Raw genomic sequence first — 21,668 nt, 5'->3', positions numbered from 1 at the left:
TTATGGACACAATAATAACCCCACAAAAAAAAAGTTCTTTCAAAACAAATTACCAGCCCAAATTTGCGTCCTTTTACAAGTTTGCATGCACCTTAGTCTGGCAATCAAGGGGATAATTTTACCAAGCTCCGTCTTTTTCATAGGCAAGCCTTTAATTATAGGGTTTGAACTGAAAGTTCTATTCATAGAACTTAAGTCTTCAGTTTTGATGAGGTAGTCAAATATCCTAGTGTTTACATTGTTGCCAGTGAATGAAAAGGTTGTGGTTTAGGTACTGCTCCAGAATCTCTCTCAGTCACGACACTTCAAGAGGGACCCATTGGCTGTGAAGCATTCTGGGGACATCCCGAGGATGTGAAGGGTACTATATGAAAATGAAAGTTCTACTTTCACAAAAGTATGTTATGGAATCTACCTTTTTACTTCACAGGCAAAATAGTATTTAAATAACTACTATCATTAACTCTGAGAGGAGTTTGGTTATCACAAACTGCCTGTGATTACATACATAGTAATCCAAAAGCTACAACATGGAAACAGGTTCAACCAGTCCCTGTCGGCATTCATCCCCCAGATGAGGAAATAATTCTAAAGAAATGTACCCACCCGTACGTATAATCCCTTTATCCCCCTATCCTTCAAAACCTTTCAAACTTAATCTTGAATGTTGACAGTTTCTGCCTCAACACTAAACCTGGAAGCGAATTCTACAGCCTCACAATTTTCTCCCATTCTCTGTTCTGAATCTTAGAATCATAGAAAAGTCACAGCACAGAGAGGCTATTCAACCCATCTTGTCTGCGCCACCAAAAAAAATATAAAAACTAGCTGCCCATTTTAATCCCACCTTAAAGCACCTGGTCCATAGCCTTGCAGGTTAGGTGCAGATCCAGGTGCCTTTTAAATGAGTTCAGTGTTTCTGCCTCCACCACCAAACCAGGCAGTGAATTCCAGAAACCCATCACCACCTGGGTAAAGAAGTCTTTCCTCATGTCCCCTCTAATCCTTCCACTAATCACCTTAAATCTGTGCCTCCTGGTAATTGACCCCTCTGCTAGGGGAAACAAGGCATCCCTGTCTACTCTATCCAGGCCCCTCATAAACTTCTACCCCTGAATCAAGTCACCCCTCAGCCTCCTCAATTCCAAGGAAAACAACCCCAACATATCCAATCTTCCCTCATGGCTGCAATTTTCAAGCCCTGGCAACATTCCAGTAAATCTCCTCTGTACTCTCTCCACAGCAATTATGTCTTTCCTGTAATGTGACGACCAGAACTGTACACAAAATTCCAGCTGTGGCCTAGCCAGTGTTTTATACAGTTCCATCATTACATCCCTGCTTTTATATTCTATACCTTGTCCAATAAAGGAAAGTGTTTCTTATGCTTTCTTTACCAACCTGTACACCTGTTCTGCATCTTCAGGGACCTGTGGGCATGCACACCAAGGTCTCCTACTTCCTCTACCTCTCCCAATATACTCACATTTATTGTGTACTCCCTAGCTTTGTTTGTCTTCCCCAAATGCATTACCTCACACTTTTCTGGGTTGAATTACATCTGCCACTTTTCTGCCCACTCAGCCAAACATTGATATAATTCTGGAGACAACAGCTATGCTCTTCACAGTAAACTACACGGCCAGTTTTTGTGTCACCTGCAAATTTCCCAATTATGCTACACATATTTTAGTCTAACTCATTAATATATACAACAAACAGCAAGGGTCTCAACACTGAACCCTGTGGATCACCACTGGAAACTGTTTTCTATTCACAAAAACATTCATTAACCATTACCCTTTGTTTCCTGTCACTGAGCCAATTTTGAATCCAACTCGCCACATTCTCCTGTACCCCATGGGCTTTTACTTTTCTGACCAGTTTGCCATGTGGGACCTTGTCAAATGCCTTACTAAAATCCATGTAGACGCATCCACTGCACCACCCTCATCAATCTTCCTTGTTACTTCCTCAAAAAATTCTATTAAGTTGGTAAAATATAACCTTCCCCTAACAAAGCCATGATTAATCAGTTCCTTTCCAAGTGACAGTTTATCCTGTCTCTTGAATTGATTCTAATAATTTGCCCGCCACAGTAGTCAGACTGACTGGCCTATAATTATTTGGTCTATCTCTCACACCTGTTTTAAATAATGGTGCAATGTTCACAAACCTCCAATCCTCTGGCACCTCACCTGTATCTAATGAGGATTGGAAAATGGTCCTCAGAGCATCCGCTATTTCCTCTCTGGCTTCCTTTAACAGCCTGGGATACAATCCATCTGGCCCTGGCGACTTATCCGCTTGCAAAGGCATCAGTCCCTCCACTCTCACTATGCTTACTGTATCTAATATTTCACACTCTTTCTCTTTAACTAGAATATCTGCTTCATCCCTCTGCTTAGTGAAGGCAGAGACAAAGTGCTCACTGAGAACCCTGTCCACATCTTCAGCATCAGAGCACAAGAGCACACCGTGGAACACACTACCTGAAGGGGTGGTAGAGGCAGGAACCCTCAAAACATTTAAGAAGTATTTAGATGAGCACTTGAAACACCATAGCATACAGGACTGCAGGCCAAGTGCTGGAAAATGGGATTAGAATAGATAGGTGCTTGATGGCTGACAAGGACACGATGGGCCAAAGGGCCTGGTTCTTTGCTGTATAACTCTATAACTCTAAATTACCATGTATATCTCTGATCGTCCCAACCCTTTCCTTCATTATTCTCTTGCTCTTAATGTACTGGTAAAACATCTTTGGGTTTTCTTTGATTTTACCTGCCAATATTTTTTCATATCCTCGTTTTGATTTCCTAATTATCTTTTTTATTTCACCCCTGTACTCTCTATAACTCCTTTAGGTTTTCTACAGTATTAAGTTTTTTGTGACTGTCACAAGCTTTCTATTTCTGCTTCATCTTACCTTGCATACTTCTAGATAACTGGAGGTTCTAGGGTTGGCAGTACCACCCTTTTTCTTTGTGGGGACATGTATACACTGCGCCCGTAGAATCTCACTTTTAAATGCCGTCCACGGGTCTGTCACTGATTTCCCTTCAAGTAGCTGTAACCAGTCCACTTTTCCTAGATCACTTCTCGGCTTGATAAAATTTGTCTTTCCCCAATTTATAACTATTTCTCCTGTTCTAACTTTATCCTTTTCCATAATTATATTAAATCTAACTGTATTATGGCCTCTATCTCCAAAATAGTCACCCACTGCTACTTCATCCACTTGCCCAGCTTCATTTCCTAATACTAAATCTAGAATTGCACTCCCTTTCGTTGGGCTTGTTACATGCTGGCTAAAAAAGTTCACTTGAATGCAGTCCTAGAAACTTGTGCCCTCTGTGCCTATTATTCATATCCCAGTTGATATTAGGGTAGTTGAAGTCCCTGACTATTATTGCCCTATTGTTTTTGCAATCAGGAATTTGCCGACATATTTTCTCTTCTACATCCCTCTCACTATTTGGGGGTCTATAGTACACTCCTAGTAGTGTGGCAGCCCCCTTTTTATTCCTGAGATCAATCCATATGGCCTCATTTAAGAAGAAAGTACAGCACAGGAACAGGCCCTTCGGCCCTCCAAGCCTGCACCGATCATATTGCCTGTCAAACTAAAACATTTTGCACTTCCGGGGCCCGTATCCCTCTATTCCCATCCTATTCATGTATTCGTCAAGCTGCCTCTTAAACACCACTATCGTACCTGCTTCCACCACCTCCTCTGGCAGCGAATTCCAGACACTCACTACCCTCTGCATAAAAAACTTGCCCCGCACATCTCCTCTAAAGTTTTCTCCTCTCACCTTAAATCTATGCCCCCTAGTAATTGACTCTTCCACCCTGGGAAAAAGCTTCTGATTATCTACACTGTCCATACCACTCATAATTTTGTAAACTTCTATCAAGTCGCCCCTTTGATGCTTCACTTATTAATTCTTTAATCAATAATGCTACACCACCACCTTTTTTAGCCCCCCCTCTCTAACCTGCCTGAAAACCCAATATCCAGGGATGTTGAGCTGCCATTTTTGCCCCTCTTTAAGCCAAGTTTCCATTATAGCAATGATATCATGCTGTCATGTGTCTATCTGTGCCCTCAGCTCATCAGCCTTGTTTGCTATAGTCCTTGTGTTTAAATAAATATCTTTTAACTTTGCCAAATTCCTGTGCTGTAAACCTTTTAAACTTTGTTTCTTTTGTCTTTCAGAGTCACCTGTTAATTTTCTGTCTCCTGCTCCGAATTCATCCTATCTGAAACTGCCCTCAAGTTCCCATACCCCCAACAAATCTAGTTTAAACCTTCCCCAACAACACTAGCAAATCTCCCTGCAAGGACATTCGCCCTGGCCCTATTCAGGTGTAGACCATCCGACTTGTACATAGAAACTAGGAGCGGGAGTAGGTCATTCGGCCCTTTGAGCCTGCTCTGCCATTCAATATGATCATGGCTGATCCTCTATCTCTACACCATACTCCCATGCCCCTTGATGCCTTTAAGTCCAGAAATCTATTTCCTTCTTAAATATATTCAATGACTTGGCCTCCACACTTCTCTGTGGTAGCGAATTCCACAGGTTCACCATCCTCTGAGTGAAGTAGTTTTTCCTCATTTCAGTCCTAACCCATATCCTGAGATTGTGACCCCTTGTTCTAGAACCCCCAACCAAAGGAAGCATCAAGTCAGTTCAAACCTGTCAGAATTTTATATGTTTCAATGAGATCCCCTCTTATTCTTTTCAACTCCAGTGAATACAGGCCTAGTCGGCCCAATCTCTCCTCATGCAACAACCCTGCCATCTCAGGAATCAGTCTAGTAAATCTTCGCTGCACTCCCTCCATGGCAAGTATATCCTTTCTTAGGTAAGGAGGCCAAAACTGCACACAATACCCCAGATGTGGTCTCACCAAGGCCCTGTACAGCTGCAGTAAGACATCCTTGCACCTGTACTCAAGTCCTCTCACAATGAAGGCAAATATACCATTTGTCTTCTTAACTACTCACTGCACCTGCATGCTTGCTTTCAGTGGTTAGTGTACAAAGACACCCAGGTCCCTTTGTACATAAACGTTTCCCAATCTATCACCATTTAAATAATACTCTGCCATTCTGTTTTTCCTACCAAAGTGGATAACTTCACACTTATCTACATTATACTGCATCTGCCATGTATTTGCCCACTCACTCAACTTGTCTAAATCACCTTCACTTACAGATCCCAACGTTCCCAGAACCAGTTCCAAGGCTCCAGAAATCTGAAGCCCTCCCTCCTGCACCAGTTCTCCAGCCAAACATTCATCTGGTGTATTCTCCTATTTCCATAATCACTAGCATGTGGCCTTGGGGGTAATTGCTATCTTTGAAGGCCTGCTTGCTAATCTCTTTCCTAACTCTCTGAACTCAGCCTGCAGGACCTCATCCTTTTTTCTACCTATATCGTTGGTACCAATGTGAACCATGACCTCTGGCTATGCACCTCACCCTCCAGAGTGCTCTGAAGTCACTTGGTGACATCCATGGGGATCTCATTGAAACATATAATGGATCCATCTTGAACCAGGGAGGCAGTATACCATCTTGGAATCACGTCTGTGACCACAGAAGCGCCCGTCTATTCAACTATCTATAGAATCCCCACGACTGTTCCTCTCCTCTCTTTTCTCCTCCCGCCCTGCATAACTGAGCCACCCATGGTGCTCTGGTCATGACGCTGGCTACTCTCTCAAGAGGAACCCTCTCCCCCATTGGTGCTCTAAAACTGAGTATCTGTTAGAAAGTGGGATGTCCTTAGGGGTCTGCTGCACTACCTGCCTTGCCTTTCTTGTCTGTATGACAGCCAGCCAGCCTCTCTCTGCCTGTTCTTTCATAAGCTGCGGGATGACTACCTACTGAAACATGCTATCTACATAGCTCTCATCCTTGTGAATGGTCCTCAGTGACACCAGCTGCTCCTCAAGCTCCAAGATACGCCGTTCGAGTTCTTCCATTTAGTGGCACTTTCTGCACATGTAGTTGTCTAGGTCATGGGTAGTGTCCTGGGTCCCCACATGGTACAGGATGTGCACTTAACAGATGTGAGCAGCCCTGCCATGCCTCAGAATCACAGATTCATTACAGTGCAGAAGGAGGCCATTCAGCCCATCAAATCTGCACTGGCTCTCTGAAAAAGCATTCCACCTATTCCCACTCCCCTGCCTTATTCCCATAACCTTGCACATTATTTCTTTTTAGGTAGCGATCGAATTCCCTTTTGAATGCCTCAATCTAACCTGCCTTCCCTTTTAGGAAGTTCACTCCAGACTCCAACCAATCTCTGGGTGAAAAAAATTTTCCTCACATCACATTTACTCCTTTTGCCAATTATTTTGAATATGTTCCCGTGAGTTCTTGATGCTCTCTTGAGTGGGAACAGTTTCTCACTCACTATTTACCCTGTCCATACCCTTCAGGATCCTGAATACATCTATTAAGTCTCCTCTCATCCTTCTTTTCTCCAAGGAAAAGAGTCCCAACCTCTATTCTCATGGCTACAGTTCTTAATCCCTGGAATAATTCTTGTGAATCTCCTCTGTACTCCCTCCAATGCATTCACATCCTTCCTCAAGTATGGCACCCAGAACTGGACACAGTACTGCAGATGATGCCTAACTAGTGTCTTTTACAAGTCCAACATGACCTCCCTACTCTTGCACTCAATGCCCCTATTAATAAAGCCTAAGATACTATATGCTTTATTAACTGCTCTCTCAACATGCCCTACCACCTTCAATGACCTATGTACATACACATTAAGGTCCCTCTGTTCCTGTACCTCCTTTAGAGTCTCTCCCTTTATTTTCTCCTGTCTCACCATATTCTTCCTGCCAAAATCGATCACCTCACACTTCTCTGAACTTCATCTGCCACTTGTCTGCCTAATCCACCAACATATCTATGTCCTTTTGAAGTTCAAGGCTATCCTCACCACAGATGATAATATTTCCAATCTTCATATCATCTGCAAATTTTGAAATCATGCCCTGCACACCACAGTCTTGGTCATTAATATATAACAGGAAGAGCAAGGGTCCCAACACTGGCCCCTGGGAAACTTCACCACAAATCTTCCTTCAATCTGAAAAAACAACTGTTATCACTACTCTCTGTTTCCTGTCGCTCACCAAATCTTATCCAAGTGCCTACTTTCCCTTTTATTCCATGACCTAGAATTTTGCTCATAAGTCTGTTGTGTGGCACTGTATCAAATGCCTTTTGAAAGTTCATATACACATCATCAACAGTGTTTCCCTTATCAACATTCTACCTCCTCAAAAAACTCCAGCAAGTTAGTTAAACATGATTTTCCCTTAATAAATCCATGCTGACTTTCTTTAATTATCCTGCACTTGTCTAACTGCCTATTGATTTTATCCCGTACTATAGATTACAGAAGTTTCCCTGCCACTGAGTTCAAATAGACTGGTCTGTAGTTGCCAGCTTTATCCTTGCACACCTTTTTGAACAAGGATGTAACATTAGCAATTCTCCAGTCCTCTGACACCTCCCCTGTGTCTAAGAAAGGCTGGAAGATTATCACTAGTGCCTCTGCATTTTCCACTCTCACTTCCCTCACTACCCTTGGATGCATCTCATCTGGTCCTAGTACCTTATCTATTTTAAGTAGCATGGCCTAACACCTCCTCCTTCTCAACTGTAAACTCTTCTAGTGTACCAGTTACCTCCTCTCACCTCAGCCTGGATAGTACCTTCTTCCTTTGTAAGGACAGATGCAAAATACTCATTTAATGCTTCCGCTATTTCTCTAACCACCACATGCAAGTCCCCTTTTTTTAACCCTAACCGGCCCTACTCTTTCTTTTACCACTCTTTTATTATTTATATACTTATAGAAGACCTTTTTAGTTCCTTAAACCTTGGGATGCTGATTTAAGGTTTCTTTACAAAGCACAGTGGCCCCTCAGCAAATGCAGATCACAGGATAAACTCCCGACCTCCTCCGTCACTGTGTCCCTCTTGTGGGAGAATCTAGTACTAGAGGTCACTGTTTAAAAATAAGGGGTTGCCCATTTAAGACATAGATGAGGAGAAATATTACCTCTCAGAGGATCCTGAGTCACTCGAATTCTCTTAGATCCTAAATCTTAGATTTAACCTTGTATCCATGGCTCCTCATTATTAATTAGACCACTGGAAGCAGTGTGCTCCTCTCTAACCTGTCTGCTCCTAGCCATCCCTTCAAAACTGGACACACTGCTACCATACTGTCCTGTAATTTGCATTGTTCAGCCAAAAAATTCAAGGCTTTTTTCATATTTACATTTTCTTTGATGTGGAGGGTAAAAGGCAAACAGTGTTCTCTTGAACTAGTTAATATGTACTGCCCATTGAACCCAGTCTGACCAATAGTGTCTAAATTGTCTCATATATACTCCAATAGTGTCTGAAACTAGGTGCAAAATTCTTGGATATGTGGATGAAGTTTCAGTCTTCTTATTGCAGTGTACTCACTGTAGCTTGATTCAAAACAATAACGTGTATTCCTCGACCCTGCTCTTTGACTTCATCCTCAAGAACCTATAATGGGAAAATATGAAATTGGTTACATTGATGTACTAAGTAAAGAATGTGATCTGACTTCCATAGAAAGGGACTTCTCCCCCTTTCCCCCCACCCCCTAAGTGACTGTACAAATAGGTTAACAACTCAGGTTGCAAATGAAATGTCTTTTCTGATAGGCTGCCAGGAAGTATGCACGTTGCACCATCTTTTCAATTATTTGCCATTTTACAAAATAGGATTCGTTTTTTTTTAAACATTGATGTAAGTGCAGAATAAGCATACGTCATGATTCTATAATTTGATAAGTGTTTCTTTAAAACAAAAAATAAGCACTTGATTTTATATTATAGTATAAATAGGTATACTACATGGAATGAAAGAAGTGATTCAGTTATTATTTGTAACAGATTTCAGGAATGTCGGCAGCAATATTCAGGCTCCACAACAGAATGAGACAGCAGAGCAACTAAAACACCATCAAACAACTTTCCTCCTCTAATTGTTCAATCCTTCGCACTCAGTTACTGTACTTGTACTTATTTCGATCAGACTAAAACTAGTTTAAAAAGAGTTTTGTGCAATACAATGGGTTAGGTCATTCATTTTAATTCACAGCAGTATGCAATTCCAGTTAAGACTGGGTATACATAACAAACCAACAGACTAGGAGCTGGCTTGGCATTGCAAAACAACTTGCATTTTGGCAATCTTGCTAAAAAAAAAGGGAGCTGGAGAGGACAAAAAAAATTCACAGTATGTAGTATGGGCTTTGGCATTTGATGAAGGCAATCTATCAGATTTCTTCTGTTATGATTCCAGCTGAGGTTACCACTGGACAAGCCTGATCCCAGGGTAGAACCTAGCTTGATAGATCCTAACTTTCATTTGTTTGTTTAGATGAGTAGAGAGTGGCTACTGAACAGAGTCACCAGAGTCAGCTAATGAACTTAACAAAAGAGCAAAACATTTATTAAACAAGGAAGTATGAATTATATTACAATACTCCTTTACCCACAACTATACCTTCACAGATATATACGATTTGTAAGGATAACACAAGTTATAAAAGCTATCTTATATTTTAATGTTCACAGTAAGCACACAGTCCATGTAAACCTATGGCGACCAGTGGTCAGACACACCACACTCTGAAACCAAGTGACAGTTGTCACCCAACACAGATGCTTTGGATCTTTCCTCAACTCCTCACTGGCACTTTTCACACCATGAGCCAACCGTTCTCACCGAACTCCATCTTTCACTTGAGGGTTTCCAATCTCCACTCTCACTTTGGGATCATCTCCGAAACCAATGCTTTCGCACAGACGCTTTCCGCAAGGGTTCACCTCCAGGGTTTTGAACTCTCCTTCTGATGTTCCTCTCCCTGAGTCACCATGTACATTCAAGCTGTCTACCCATGCACTCTCTCTCATTAACTCAGCCGTCAACAGTACACCACTGCTTCACATGTCCATAGCAAAGATTTACAGGCCTTCAGCCATCTCTTTGGACCTTCTGGCCTCTTGCATGCTGTTTTGGCTTTAATACTGCTTTCTGCAGCTTTTGTCTCCTTAAATCTGAATTTTGGAGCCTTTCTCTCTACCCCTCACTCTTGACTTTACTTAATAGGATCTTTTCCAGGTTCCTGTCCTTCCTTTGACTAGAAGGACTTCTTGGGACTTTCTCCTGTTCCACTACTAAAACTCAACTTGACCTCTTAACACACAAATACAGAAATACAAATCAAACTTAAACATTAAAGCTAAAAATAATTCCTAACACCCACAAAAAGCAATATAACTTACTTAAACTATCTCTATTTCCTAATATTTCCAACTTTTATGCTTTTTCTGACCTGGAAGCAATTGGTGGAACCCACAAGTGTTCCATTGTCCAGTACTGATTTACCTCACTTGGCAAGTACAGACATGAAATATTACTCCCAATACTAAATTCTCATCAGTCAGCTCAGCAGTTATGACAAGGCTGAACAAACACAAAATAACTTTTTAAGTTAGCATAAAACAGAGCAAAATACATTCCCTTAACGGTCCAGCAAGGCTATTCCACAAGCTGAGCCGTTTGACCAGGAAGGTCTAAGGTTCGATCGCTGTCATGTTGAGTTAGCTGGTCTTTTGATAGGTACGCCACAGTTGGCAGATCTGAAGAAGAGACATTCGACCGAAACATTATCTCTGCTTCTTTTCACTGATGCTGCCAGATCTGCTGAGTGTTTCCAGCACTTTCTACTTTTATTTCATATCTTTTTCCTATCATGCAAAATAAGTGCTATTTCATAACATTCAGAAGCAAATACAAAGTACAAACACATTACAAACTTCAATACTCCTGATATGCTGGTTTACTATTACTTTAACAGTATCTTCCGCTGACAAAAAATTACTTGACTTTCCATAACTATTCCCTTGTGTTTGGTAAGCTAGTGTTAGGAACAATATTGTAGTTGTGCTGCAATGTATCGATAACATTAAATAAAGGGGTGAAAGGATACTTACTGTGGTTCCATCAACAGCAACATAGACCTTTGACCTGCTGGAGTAGACTTCAATGTCCAGGACCTTTCGGCCATGGGATGGCCTGCGAGCAGTTTCCATATTGGGTATGGCATTATCTACCACAAGAATAGATAATAAGTCCTTTAAATCAAAATTTGTAATAGAAATGCCTGTAGATAAGTAAATTGGTAGAACTGAGTTTTACAGAATAGCTTTGACATTAGTAAACTGTTGTGCAGCATTCATTCTTCGGAAATGAATGTTGCTGCCTAACCCAAACAGCCCTGAGGTAGTGGTGGGCCACCTTCTTGAACTGCTATTCTAGGTAGCTGTTTGATACAACAGAGAGGCTTCTTAAGCCACTTCAGAGGACAGTTAGGAGTCAACTTTGATGTGACATTGTGATGATATAAAGGCTAGACTGCATAAGGATGACAGGCTGCCTTGACTGAAGGACACTGGTGAGCCAGATTTGTTTTTACACTAATCTGACAGCTTCACGGTCATTTTTACTGAGAACAATTTTTTTACTGCCTGATTTTAAAAAAAGCACAGAATTCAAATTTTCAAACTAGTGGGTTTTAAACTCTCAGTCTCTGAACTATTAGTCCAGTCCTCACAATCATTGGTCCTGTAACATAACCACTGCATCTAAGAGAGGATAAAGAGGGTCAAACTGCATGTGGAAAGCTCAAGTAAGTAATTTGAGCTCCCAAGATTGTATTACTGCAGGTTTACTCCACTAAATCAAAACAAACAGCCTTACTTCCTATTATTCAATTGAGGATGATCACTCAAACTAGCATTGCCAGCTTGGATTTTCACGGTATCTACACCGCATGAACTGCAGTGCTGAAGAACATAAGAAATTGGAGCAGGTGCAGGCCACATGATCTCTCAAGCCTGCTCCGCCACTTTGATAAACCATAGCTGAAATTCTATCTCAACTCTATTCTCCCATTCAATCCCCATATTCACTGCTTCCCCTATGTCCAAAATCTATCAATCACAATCTTAAATTTACTCAATGACTGAGCATCCAAGCATCCACAGCTCTCTGGGGTAGAGAATTCCTAAGATTCACAATTATCTGGGTGGAAAAACTTCTCGTCCCAGTCCTAAATGGCTGACCCGATACCCAAATATTATGATATAGCTCTAGACTCGCCAGTCAAGGGGAACAGACTCTTAGCATCTACTCTCGGTCAAGCCCTGTCCGAATTTTATTACATTTCACTGAGATCTCCTTCTAAACTACAGAGAACACAGCTGAATCGACTCCATCTCTCCTTACAGGACAATCCTCTCATTCCAGGGATAAATCCAGTGAACCTTGTTTTTGTATCTCCCCCAACCTCGACCCATCCCTTGACCTCTGAAGGTGTATATCCTTCCTTGGGTAAGGAAATCAAAACAATATACAGTATGTCACATGTGGTCTCATAAAATCATATATAATTGCAGCAAAACTTCCTTATTTTATTTTAAACCCCCGTACCAACAAAGGCTGACATACTATTTGCTTTCCGAATTGTTTGCTGTACCTGCATATTAGCTTTGTGACTTGTGTAGGAGGGCACCCAAATCCCTCTGAATACTAAAAATTTACTTGTATTTTACCTTTTCACTCCATCTACCAACTTTTTGCTCATCATTTAATTTATCTATATCCCTTTTCTGCTTCCTCACACGTTAGTTTCCCACCTAGCTTTGTATTGTCAGCAAACATGGATACATTACACTCAGTCCCCACCCACATGCAAGTCATCAACATGGGTTGTTTAAAAAACAGTTGGTAGGAGACGAGAGAAGGTGAACAGTCAGAAGTGGTAATCGATGTGGGAACCAATAATATTGGAAGAAAAAGAATTGTGATCCTGCAGTCAGAGTTTCAGGAGCTCAGAAAGAAATTGAACAGAAGGACCTCAAAGATACCAATCTCTGGTTACTCACAGTGCCACATGCTAATGAGTATCGAAATAGTAGTTTAGATAGGTTAACGCTTGGCTGGGAAAATGCTGTAAGAGGGTGGGCTTGAGAGTCCTGAGACATTGAGAACAATTCTGGGGCAGGAGGGACATGTTTAAATTGGGTGGATTGTATCGCAACAGAGCTGGGGCCAATGTCCTAGTTGGAAGGTTAACTAGCACTGTATGGGAAGGTTGAAGATAATTTGACAGGGGGATGGGCACCAGGATGAATCATTACCTTTAAAAAAAGCACTGGAGTTCATTTCTAGAGGGATAAAATTGAAAAGCAAAGATGTTAAACTTATAAAGTTTAGATCACACCGGTGATGCTGTGGACAATTCTGATCTCTACATTATGTTACGATCCTTAGCCAGACCTACAAGTCATACGTTTGTTTAAAGTAGACAAAGTTTGAGATTCGAGACATTTGCTCAGTGAATAAAGCCACAAGATTTCACAGGTTTTGAACAAACAAAACTAAACTTTACTCTACAAGGTCATAAAGATAAAACAATTTACAATATCTGCATTATACTCTAAAGGTTCTTATAGTTCCTCGGGGCAGTGTCCTAGATCCAACCATTTTCAGCTGCTTCATCAATGACCTTCCTTCCATCATAAGGTCAGAAGTGGGGATGTTCACTGATGATTGCACAATGATATTCAGCACCATTCATGACCCCTCAGATACTGAAGCAATCCATATCCAAATGCAGCGAGACCTCGACAATATCCAGGCTTTGGCTGACAAGCACCACACAAGTGCCAGGCAATGACCATCTCCAAAAAGAGAGAATCTAACTATCCCCCTTGACATTCAAGGGCATTATCATTACTGAACCCCCGACTATCAACATCCTGGAGAATACTATTGACCAGAAACTGAACTGGACTAGCCATATAAATACTGTAGCTACAAGAACAGGTCGGACGCTAGAAATCCTGCGGCGATTAACTCACCGCCTGACCCCCCAAAGCCTGTCCATCATCTACAAAGCACAAGTCAGGAATACTCTCCACATGCCTGGATGAGTGCAGCTCCAACAATATTCAAGAAGCTTGACACCATCCAGGACAACCAGCCCGTTTGATTAGCACCCCACCATTCACTCGCCCCACCATTGATGCACAGTGGCAGCAGTGTATACCTTCGACAAAATGTACTGCAGGAACTCAACAAGCCTTCTTTGACAGCACCTTCCAAACCCACAACCACTAACATCTAGAAGGACATGGGCAGCACACACATGGGAGCAACATCACCTGGATGTTCCCCTCCAAGCAACTCACCATCCTACCTTGGAAATATATCGCCGTTCTTTCACTGTCGCTGGGAAAAAAAAGGTTATGGCAAATAAGATTCATAACACAGTAGAGAACCATGCTGAATACAGAAAGTACAGAAGAGACCTGGAAAAGGAAATGAGAAGGGCAAAAAGAATGAGAATAGATCAGTAGCTAACATTAAAAGGGAACCTAAAAGTTTTTTTATCATCACGTCAACAGTAACAGAGTAGTCAAAAGAAATTTGGAGCAATTAGGGACCAGAAAGGAGGCAGAGAGCATTGCCGAGGTGCTAAAAGAATACTTTGTTCTATCTGTTCACAAGAGAAGAGGATTCTGCCAATGTAGCAGTGAAGAAAGGAACAGTAGTAATATTGAATAGAATACAATTAGACAAAGAGGAGGTGCTTAAAAGATCATAGATCTCAAAGTAGAAAAGTCACCCAGTCCAAATGAGATGCAGCCTTGGTTACTGACACAAGATTGAAAATTATGGAGGATCTGGCCATAATTTTCCAATCCTCCTTGGATGTGAGATAGTGGCAGAGGACGATAAGATTGCAAATACTACTTGCCTGTTTAAAAAAGACAGATCAACCCAGCAACCACAGGCCCAGTCAATTTATGGTAGGAGACAAGACATTTTTTTTCTTTATTCTTCCATGGGATATGGGTGTCACTGGCAAGGGCAGCATTTGTTGCCCATCTCTAATTGCCCATGAACTGAGTGGCTTGCCAGGCCATTTCAGAGAGCAGTTAAGAATCAACCACATTGCTGTGGCTCTGGAGTCACATGTAGGCCAGACTGGGTAAGGATGGCAGATTCCGTTCCCTAAAGGACATTAGTGAACCAAGATGGGTTTGTACAACAACCAATGATCAATGGTCACCATCACTAAGACTAGCTTTTTTATAGTCCAGATTCATTAATTGAATTTAAATTCCACTAGCTGCCCTGATACTTCTATGCCACCATCTCACCATAATTGCCAAGAGGAAAAGTATGGATTAATAAGTGGAAGTCAGCATGGATTTGTTGAAGGCAAAACAGATGTGACTAACTGAGCCCTTTGATGAAGTAACAGAGAGGGTTGATGAAGGTGGTATAGTTGATGCTGTTTACATGGACTTTCAAAAGGTGCTTCTCAACATACCACTTAACAGATTTGTTAGCAATGCTAAAGCCCATGAGATTAAAGGAGCAATGGCAGCATGGATGCAAAATTGGTTAAGGGATAGAAAGTAGACAGTGGTTGCTTTTCAGACTAGAGGGAAGTGTGCAGTGGTGGCTCCCCCAAGGGTCAGTTTTAAAACCACTGCTCATTTTGATATATATTAATGGGTAAACAAGGCATAATTTTGAATTCTGCCCAAGATATGAAGCTCAAATGTAGTAAACTTTGAGGAGGTTGTTAATTATTTCAGAATGACAGACAGACTGGTGAAGTGGACAAACACATGGCAGGTGAAATGTAACTCAGAGAAGTGTGAAATTATCCATTTTGGTAGGAAAAAATGAGGAGAAGTAATAGAAACCAAATGGTAAATTTTAAAGGGGGTGCAGGAACAGGAATCAGGGGATGTATGTACACAAATCTTCAAAGATGGCAGGCAAGTTGAGAAGTATTTGGGATCCTTAGCTTTATTAATACTGGAACAGTACAAAATCAAGGAAGTTGTACTAAACCTTCATAAAACAATGGTTAGCTTTCATCTACAGTATTGTGTTCAATTCTTGGCATACCACTTGAGGATATTTGTAAGACCTCAGATGGTGCAGAAAATGGGATCGGGGTGAAGGGCTTCAGATATGTGGAGAGACTGGAGAAGCTTAGAAGCTGGCATTGTTCTTATAGCAGAGAAGGTTAAGACCTTAACCTTCTTTGATACAGGCGTTCAAAATCATGAATGGTTAAATAAAGTAAGGAGAAACTGTTTTTAGTGCAGGAAGGTCAATAACCAGAGGACACAGCTTTAAGGTGACTGGCAAAAGAGCACAGTAAGTTGCCATGATCCAGAATGTGCTATATGAAAAAAGTGGTGGAAGCAGATTTAATAGTAACATTCAAAAGAGAATTGAATGAAGGAGAAAAAAAAATTAGAGGGCTACAGGGAGAGAGGAGGAGAGTAGGGCTAATTGGATAGCACTACCCAAAAACTAGCACAGGGACAATGGACCAAATGGCCTCCTTCTGTGCTGTGTCATTCTATGATTCTAAATAGTGTAATCAAAGAAATTTAAGCCAGTTAGTTAGTATGTTTCAACACAAGTGTTCTTTATGAAAGTTAGAAATTCCAGTGTTAATAACCCATAATTACAAAGTAACATTACAAAGCAGAGTCTACTAATTTCCATAAACTTATTTTTATAAATTGTGTATGCACTTGAATTTTAAAAGTTGGCATGTAGTTGGGTAAATAGTTACAGTGAGGTAGGCATGAGTCACTACTAATGAATTACAAATGACATTAAAAGGGCAACTATTTCAAGCTATATTCTCAAACGCAGTTATAAACCCATGGAACAAAGTGTCACTTAATAATCATTCTTTCCATTTGTATTTAGTTAATATTGATTGTGCTGTAAAAATAGCTGAAGAACTGGTTCTAAACTCAAAAGGCTACACTGACCTGTGCTGCTAAAGAAAATGCTTGTCAATTTGGTTGAAAGATCAAGCAAATTTTCAGTGTAAATCATTACTTTCTAACATGCATTGTTACATTAGGAGCCAAAAAACACACTAGTCACACCCCCCTCCCCATTAGTTAATGTGCAACCTTCCTTCAATACATATCAGAGAACTGAACTCTTACCATTCTCTCTCGCACTGCTGTATCCCCCAACATAATCAACAATTTGCATTTAGGTACAGTAGCATCTTCAACATATAGAAAAAAGGTTACAAGGCGGCACTTCACAGAAGCTTACCATAGTCTTGTACTAATTCCTCCTCAGCTGCAGCTCTTCTTGTATCTAAAATAAGCTTGATGTTGACAATTACAGTCACAAGTAAAAACAGCAATGCAGCAGTCTGGAAAAGAGAAAATGCCTGTTCAGAATCAGAAAGAGAAAACAATTCAGCTAGAGAGAAAAACAAACAAAAAATGCTGAAAAAAACTCAGCAGATCTGGCAGCATCTGTGGAGAAAGAAACAGAGTTAACATTTCAAGTCTGCATGACTCTTCTTCAGAGCTAAAGAGAAGCAGAAATGTGATGGTTTTGTACTGTTTAAGAGGGGGTAGAGCAGGTGGAGAAAGATAGAAGGTCAGGGATAGGCAGGAGCTAAGGAGATATTGACAAAGATGTCATGGACACAAGGCAAAGGGAATGTTAATGGTAGTGGTGAAGACTAAAGAATATTGATACTGAATGAAGAATGATACTGCCATAAAAGGTAAGAACAGAAAGTGTTAACAGTAGAACAAGGGTCAGCGCTCTGTGAAAGCACTACATAAAAGCAAGTGACAGATGGCCCTGTGGTGAGGGTTGGGGAAAAAGGGATTAAAAACATGAATATGAATAAATAAAAAATTTTAATTTAAAAATAAAAAAAACAATTGGATTAAAAATAGGGTAAAGATGGTGGAGAGAGTTCATGGTCTGAAGTTGTTGGACTCAATGTTAAGTCCAGAAGGCTGTAAAGTGCCTAATGGGAAGATGAGGTGCTGTTCCTCCAGTTTATGTTGGGCTTCACTGGCACATTGCAGCAGGCCAAGGATGGACACATGTTCCAGTGAGGCCCAATGCAAACCGGAGGAACAGCACCTCAGCTTCCCATTAGGCATGTTACAGCCTTCTGGACTTAACATCGAGTTAACTTCAGGCCATGTACTCTATCCTCCACCTTTACTCTACTTCTAATACAATTGTGTTTTTTTCATTTATTCGTTTTCATTTTTTTAAATCCTTTCCCCCCACCCCCCAACCCCTACCACCCTCCCACCCCCCCACCACACCCCCAACTCCCCCACCACTCACCCAAAAGCCCACCACCACCCCCCCACACCACCCCTCACACCCCCCCAAACCCCCAGCCCCAAAATCCTGCCAAAATCCCCACCAACCCCCCAACCCACAATAGCCCCACCCCCACCACCGCCCCCAACCCACCCCCCCACCCCAACCACCACCGACCCCCACCACAACCACCAGCCCCCACCACCACCTCCCCCCCCAACAACCACTCCCAACACCAAGCCCCCCCCACCACCACCCCCAACCACCACTCCCATCCCCCCCAACCCCCACCCCACCACCACTCCCATCCCCCCCAACCCACCACCCCCCACCCCACCACCCCCAACCACCACTCCCAACACCCCCCACACCACCGCCGCCAACAACCCCCCCAACCCCACCCCCCACCGCCCCCACCACCAGGCCCCCACCCCCACAACACCCCACAACCACCAACCCACCACCCACCACCCACCACCACCCCCTCACCCCCCCCCGCCAACCACCCCCCCCGCCACCCCCACACCAACCAACCACCACCCCCCACCCCCACCCACCACTCCCAACACCCCCCCACCACCACCCCCACCCCCAGACCCCCCCAACACACCCCCATCACCACCCCCCCAACACCACCCCCAACCCCCCCACCACCACCACCCCCCCAGCCCCCCCACCAACCACCCCCAGCCCCCCCACCAACCACCCCCAGCCCCCCACCACCACCACCACCACCAACCCCCCCCCAACCCCCAAACCCCACCCCACCACCAACCCCCCCCAACCCCCACCCACCCCCAACCCCCACCCCACCACCAACCCCAACCCCCACCCCCCCAACCACCATTCCCACCCCCTCCACCACCCCCCCACTCCCACCACCACCCCTCCACCACCACCCCCCCACTCCCACCACCACCCCCTCCACCGCCCCCCCACTCCCACCCCACCACCACCCCCTCCACCACCCCCCCACTCCCACCCCACCACCCCCCCCACTCCCACCACCACCCCCTCCACCACCACCCCACCACCCCCCCCACCACCCCCCCACTCCCACCCCACCACCCCCCCACCCCCACCCCACCACCCCCACCCCACCACCCCCCCACTCCCACCCCACCACCCCCACCCCACCACCCCCCCACTCCCACCCCCACCCCACCACCCCCCCACTCCCACCCCCCTCCACCACCACCCCCCCACTCCCACCACCCCCCCACTCCCACCACCACCACCCCACCACCCCCCCACTCCCACCCCCTCCACCACCCCCCCACCAAACACCACAACCCCCCACCCCCAACACCACAACCCCCCACCCCCACAACCCCCCACCCCCAACCCCCCACCCCCACCACCACAACCCCCCACCCCCAACCCAACCCCCCACCCCCCACCACCACCACCCCCCAACCCAACCCCCCACCCCCAACCCAACCCCCCACCCACCACCCCAACCCAACTCCCCACCCACCACCCCAACCCAACCCCCCCACCCACCACCACCCCAACCCCAACACCCACCCACCCCTCACCACCACCCCAACCCCAACACCCACCCACCCCTCACCACCCCCCACCCACCCCTCACCACCCCCACCTCCCCCACCAATAACATCCAATATTTAATGTTAGACCAGCAGTCTGACAACTTAAGAGACAGTGGAGGAGTCCAAAGATGTGATCAGGTACAGCTGGGTGTCATCTGTGTACCTAGACAGACAACCTTGCATCTATATAGCACCTTTCATTATGCACGATGTTCAAAAGCTTGCAACAGCCAATTAAATACTGTTGAAGTTTAGCTATTGTAATACAGAAAATACAGCACAGCAAAATCCCACAAACAGCATGATAATTACTAGATAAGCTGTTTTTTTTATGATATTGAGGGATAAATATTGGCCACGATAGGAGGGAAATTCCTCCGCTCTTTTTCGAAATAGTGCCCTGGAATCTATTGCAACCATCTGAGCGGGCAAACTTGGCCTCGATTTAACATATCATCTGAAAGGCAGCAGCACGTAAATGAGGAATCAAAGGTGGCCAAGGTTAGATCCTTGGGGGACACCAGAGCTAAAGGTGTAGGAGCAGGGAGAGAAGTCATTGCAAGTGATAGATAAGAATGGAACCAGGTGGGAGCGGTGCCTCCCTGTTAGACAACAGCGGAGAGACGTTCCCTGGAGAAAGACCATGTCAAAGGCTGCAGACAGGTCAAGGAGGAGAGGAAATGTTTGGAAGCCCTGCAGGATGTTAGTACATGTGAGTGATATGCACTAACTGGACAAGCCCCATCCAGTAGTGATTTGCTGCACTGGCCCCAGCCCAATCCCCGCAGGCACCAAGGCCTCCCTCACCTGGCACAGCCTCCTCACTGACCGCTGTCCCGTGAACCTGTACTTCCAGGCGATGAACCAGCTGCGGTGCCGCCGCGGAACGAAGGGTTTGGCCCTGGGGTTCGGCTTCCACTCGTCCATCACCGGGACAGGGGGAAGCAGCGACTCCCAGCCCGGGGCCTCAGCATAGAAACTCCGCCGCCCCGGGGGGGGGGGGGGAGGGGCAAGCCGCAGCCCCGCGACCACCGCCCGCCCTTTACTCAACCCCAGAGACCATTCCGCCCCGCCACCCGTCCTCTACCCAGGGGCCCGTCACTCCCCCGGGGCCTGGCCTCTAATTTGCGGTGCAGATGCTGCGCTCCAGGCCCAGACCGGGACCCCCAGTGCTAACTCAGTCCGGGGGCTTTCACTTCCGGGTCCCGGGCCTAAATAGGCCGTATTCACAAGCGCCATCTTGAATTCAGCGCCCCCTGTCGTTTGAGTCACTGAACAAATCCGATTGTAGTAACCACAAAATCAGTTTATATTCTTGTTACAATTGACAATCCAGAAACATTAGGACAATGTGTCTATGTTTTGTTAAATGAATGTTGTGGCTGTATGTTATTTTTCTCCATGCATTTACCGCATCCAAGAAGCTGTGCCCATCTGTTCGTTTGTCCCGCCACCCCGGTTCTCCTGTATATTTTCTTCTAAAATAATCCAGTTGCGTCTTTTTTTTGGTGAAATCCATACGTTTGCAATTCTGAATTCTAAAAATACATCTCAAGCAGATTGGCATTGTAGATATTCTGTTAGATCATTTTCAGCATGGAGGATACCATTTACATATTCAAATCCGCCCGACCTTATTTCACCAGCTATTCTTAGGGAGATAGGCTCTCTGTGCCATCTTGGATCTAGGAATGATTAACTCAATATCAGAATTTGCAGATGATACCAAACTGGTGGCTGTACAGCTAATACGGAGGAAGAGTGCAACATAATACCAGCAGACAGGGTAGTTAAGAGGCAAACGTACTTTAACA

At 44.1% G+C, this 21,668-nt stretch overlaps 1 protein-coding gene across 1 annotated transcript in view; it reads right to left on the bottom strand.

Moving 5' to 3' along the window:
* Nucleotides 1-21,035, bottom strand: part of pomgnt1 (protein O-linked mannose N-acetylglucosaminyltransferase 1 (beta 1,2-)) — a 61,347-nt gene extending 40,312 nt beyond the window's left edge. Inside the window, exons 1-4 of the mRNA XM_041208855.1 lie at nt 20,662-21,035; nt 17,273-17,375; nt 11,089-11,204; nt 8,522-8,587 (exon numbers count right to left, since the gene is read on the bottom strand). Of these exons, the coding sequence (XP_041064789.1) occupies nt 8,522-8,587; nt 11,089-11,204; nt 17,273-17,375; nt 20,662-20,781 (405 nt within the window). The 5' untranslated portion in view covers nt 20,782-21,035. The remainder of the gene's footprint in view (nt 1-8,521; nt 8,588-11,088; nt 11,205-17,272; nt 17,376-20,661) is intronic.
* Between the last annotated feature and the right edge of the window lie 633 nt (nt 21,036-21,668).

The sequence above is a fragment of the Carcharodon carcharias genome, chromosome 16, assembly GCF_017639515.1.
Source record: "Carcharodon carcharias isolate sCarCar2 chromosome 16, sCarCar2.pri, whole genome shotgun sequence".
Taxonomy (NCBI): domain Eukaryota; kingdom Metazoa; phylum Chordata; class Chondrichthyes; order Lamniformes; family Lamnidae; genus Carcharodon; species Carcharodon carcharias.
This window is presented reverse-complemented; position numbering and strand designations above follow the sequence as displayed.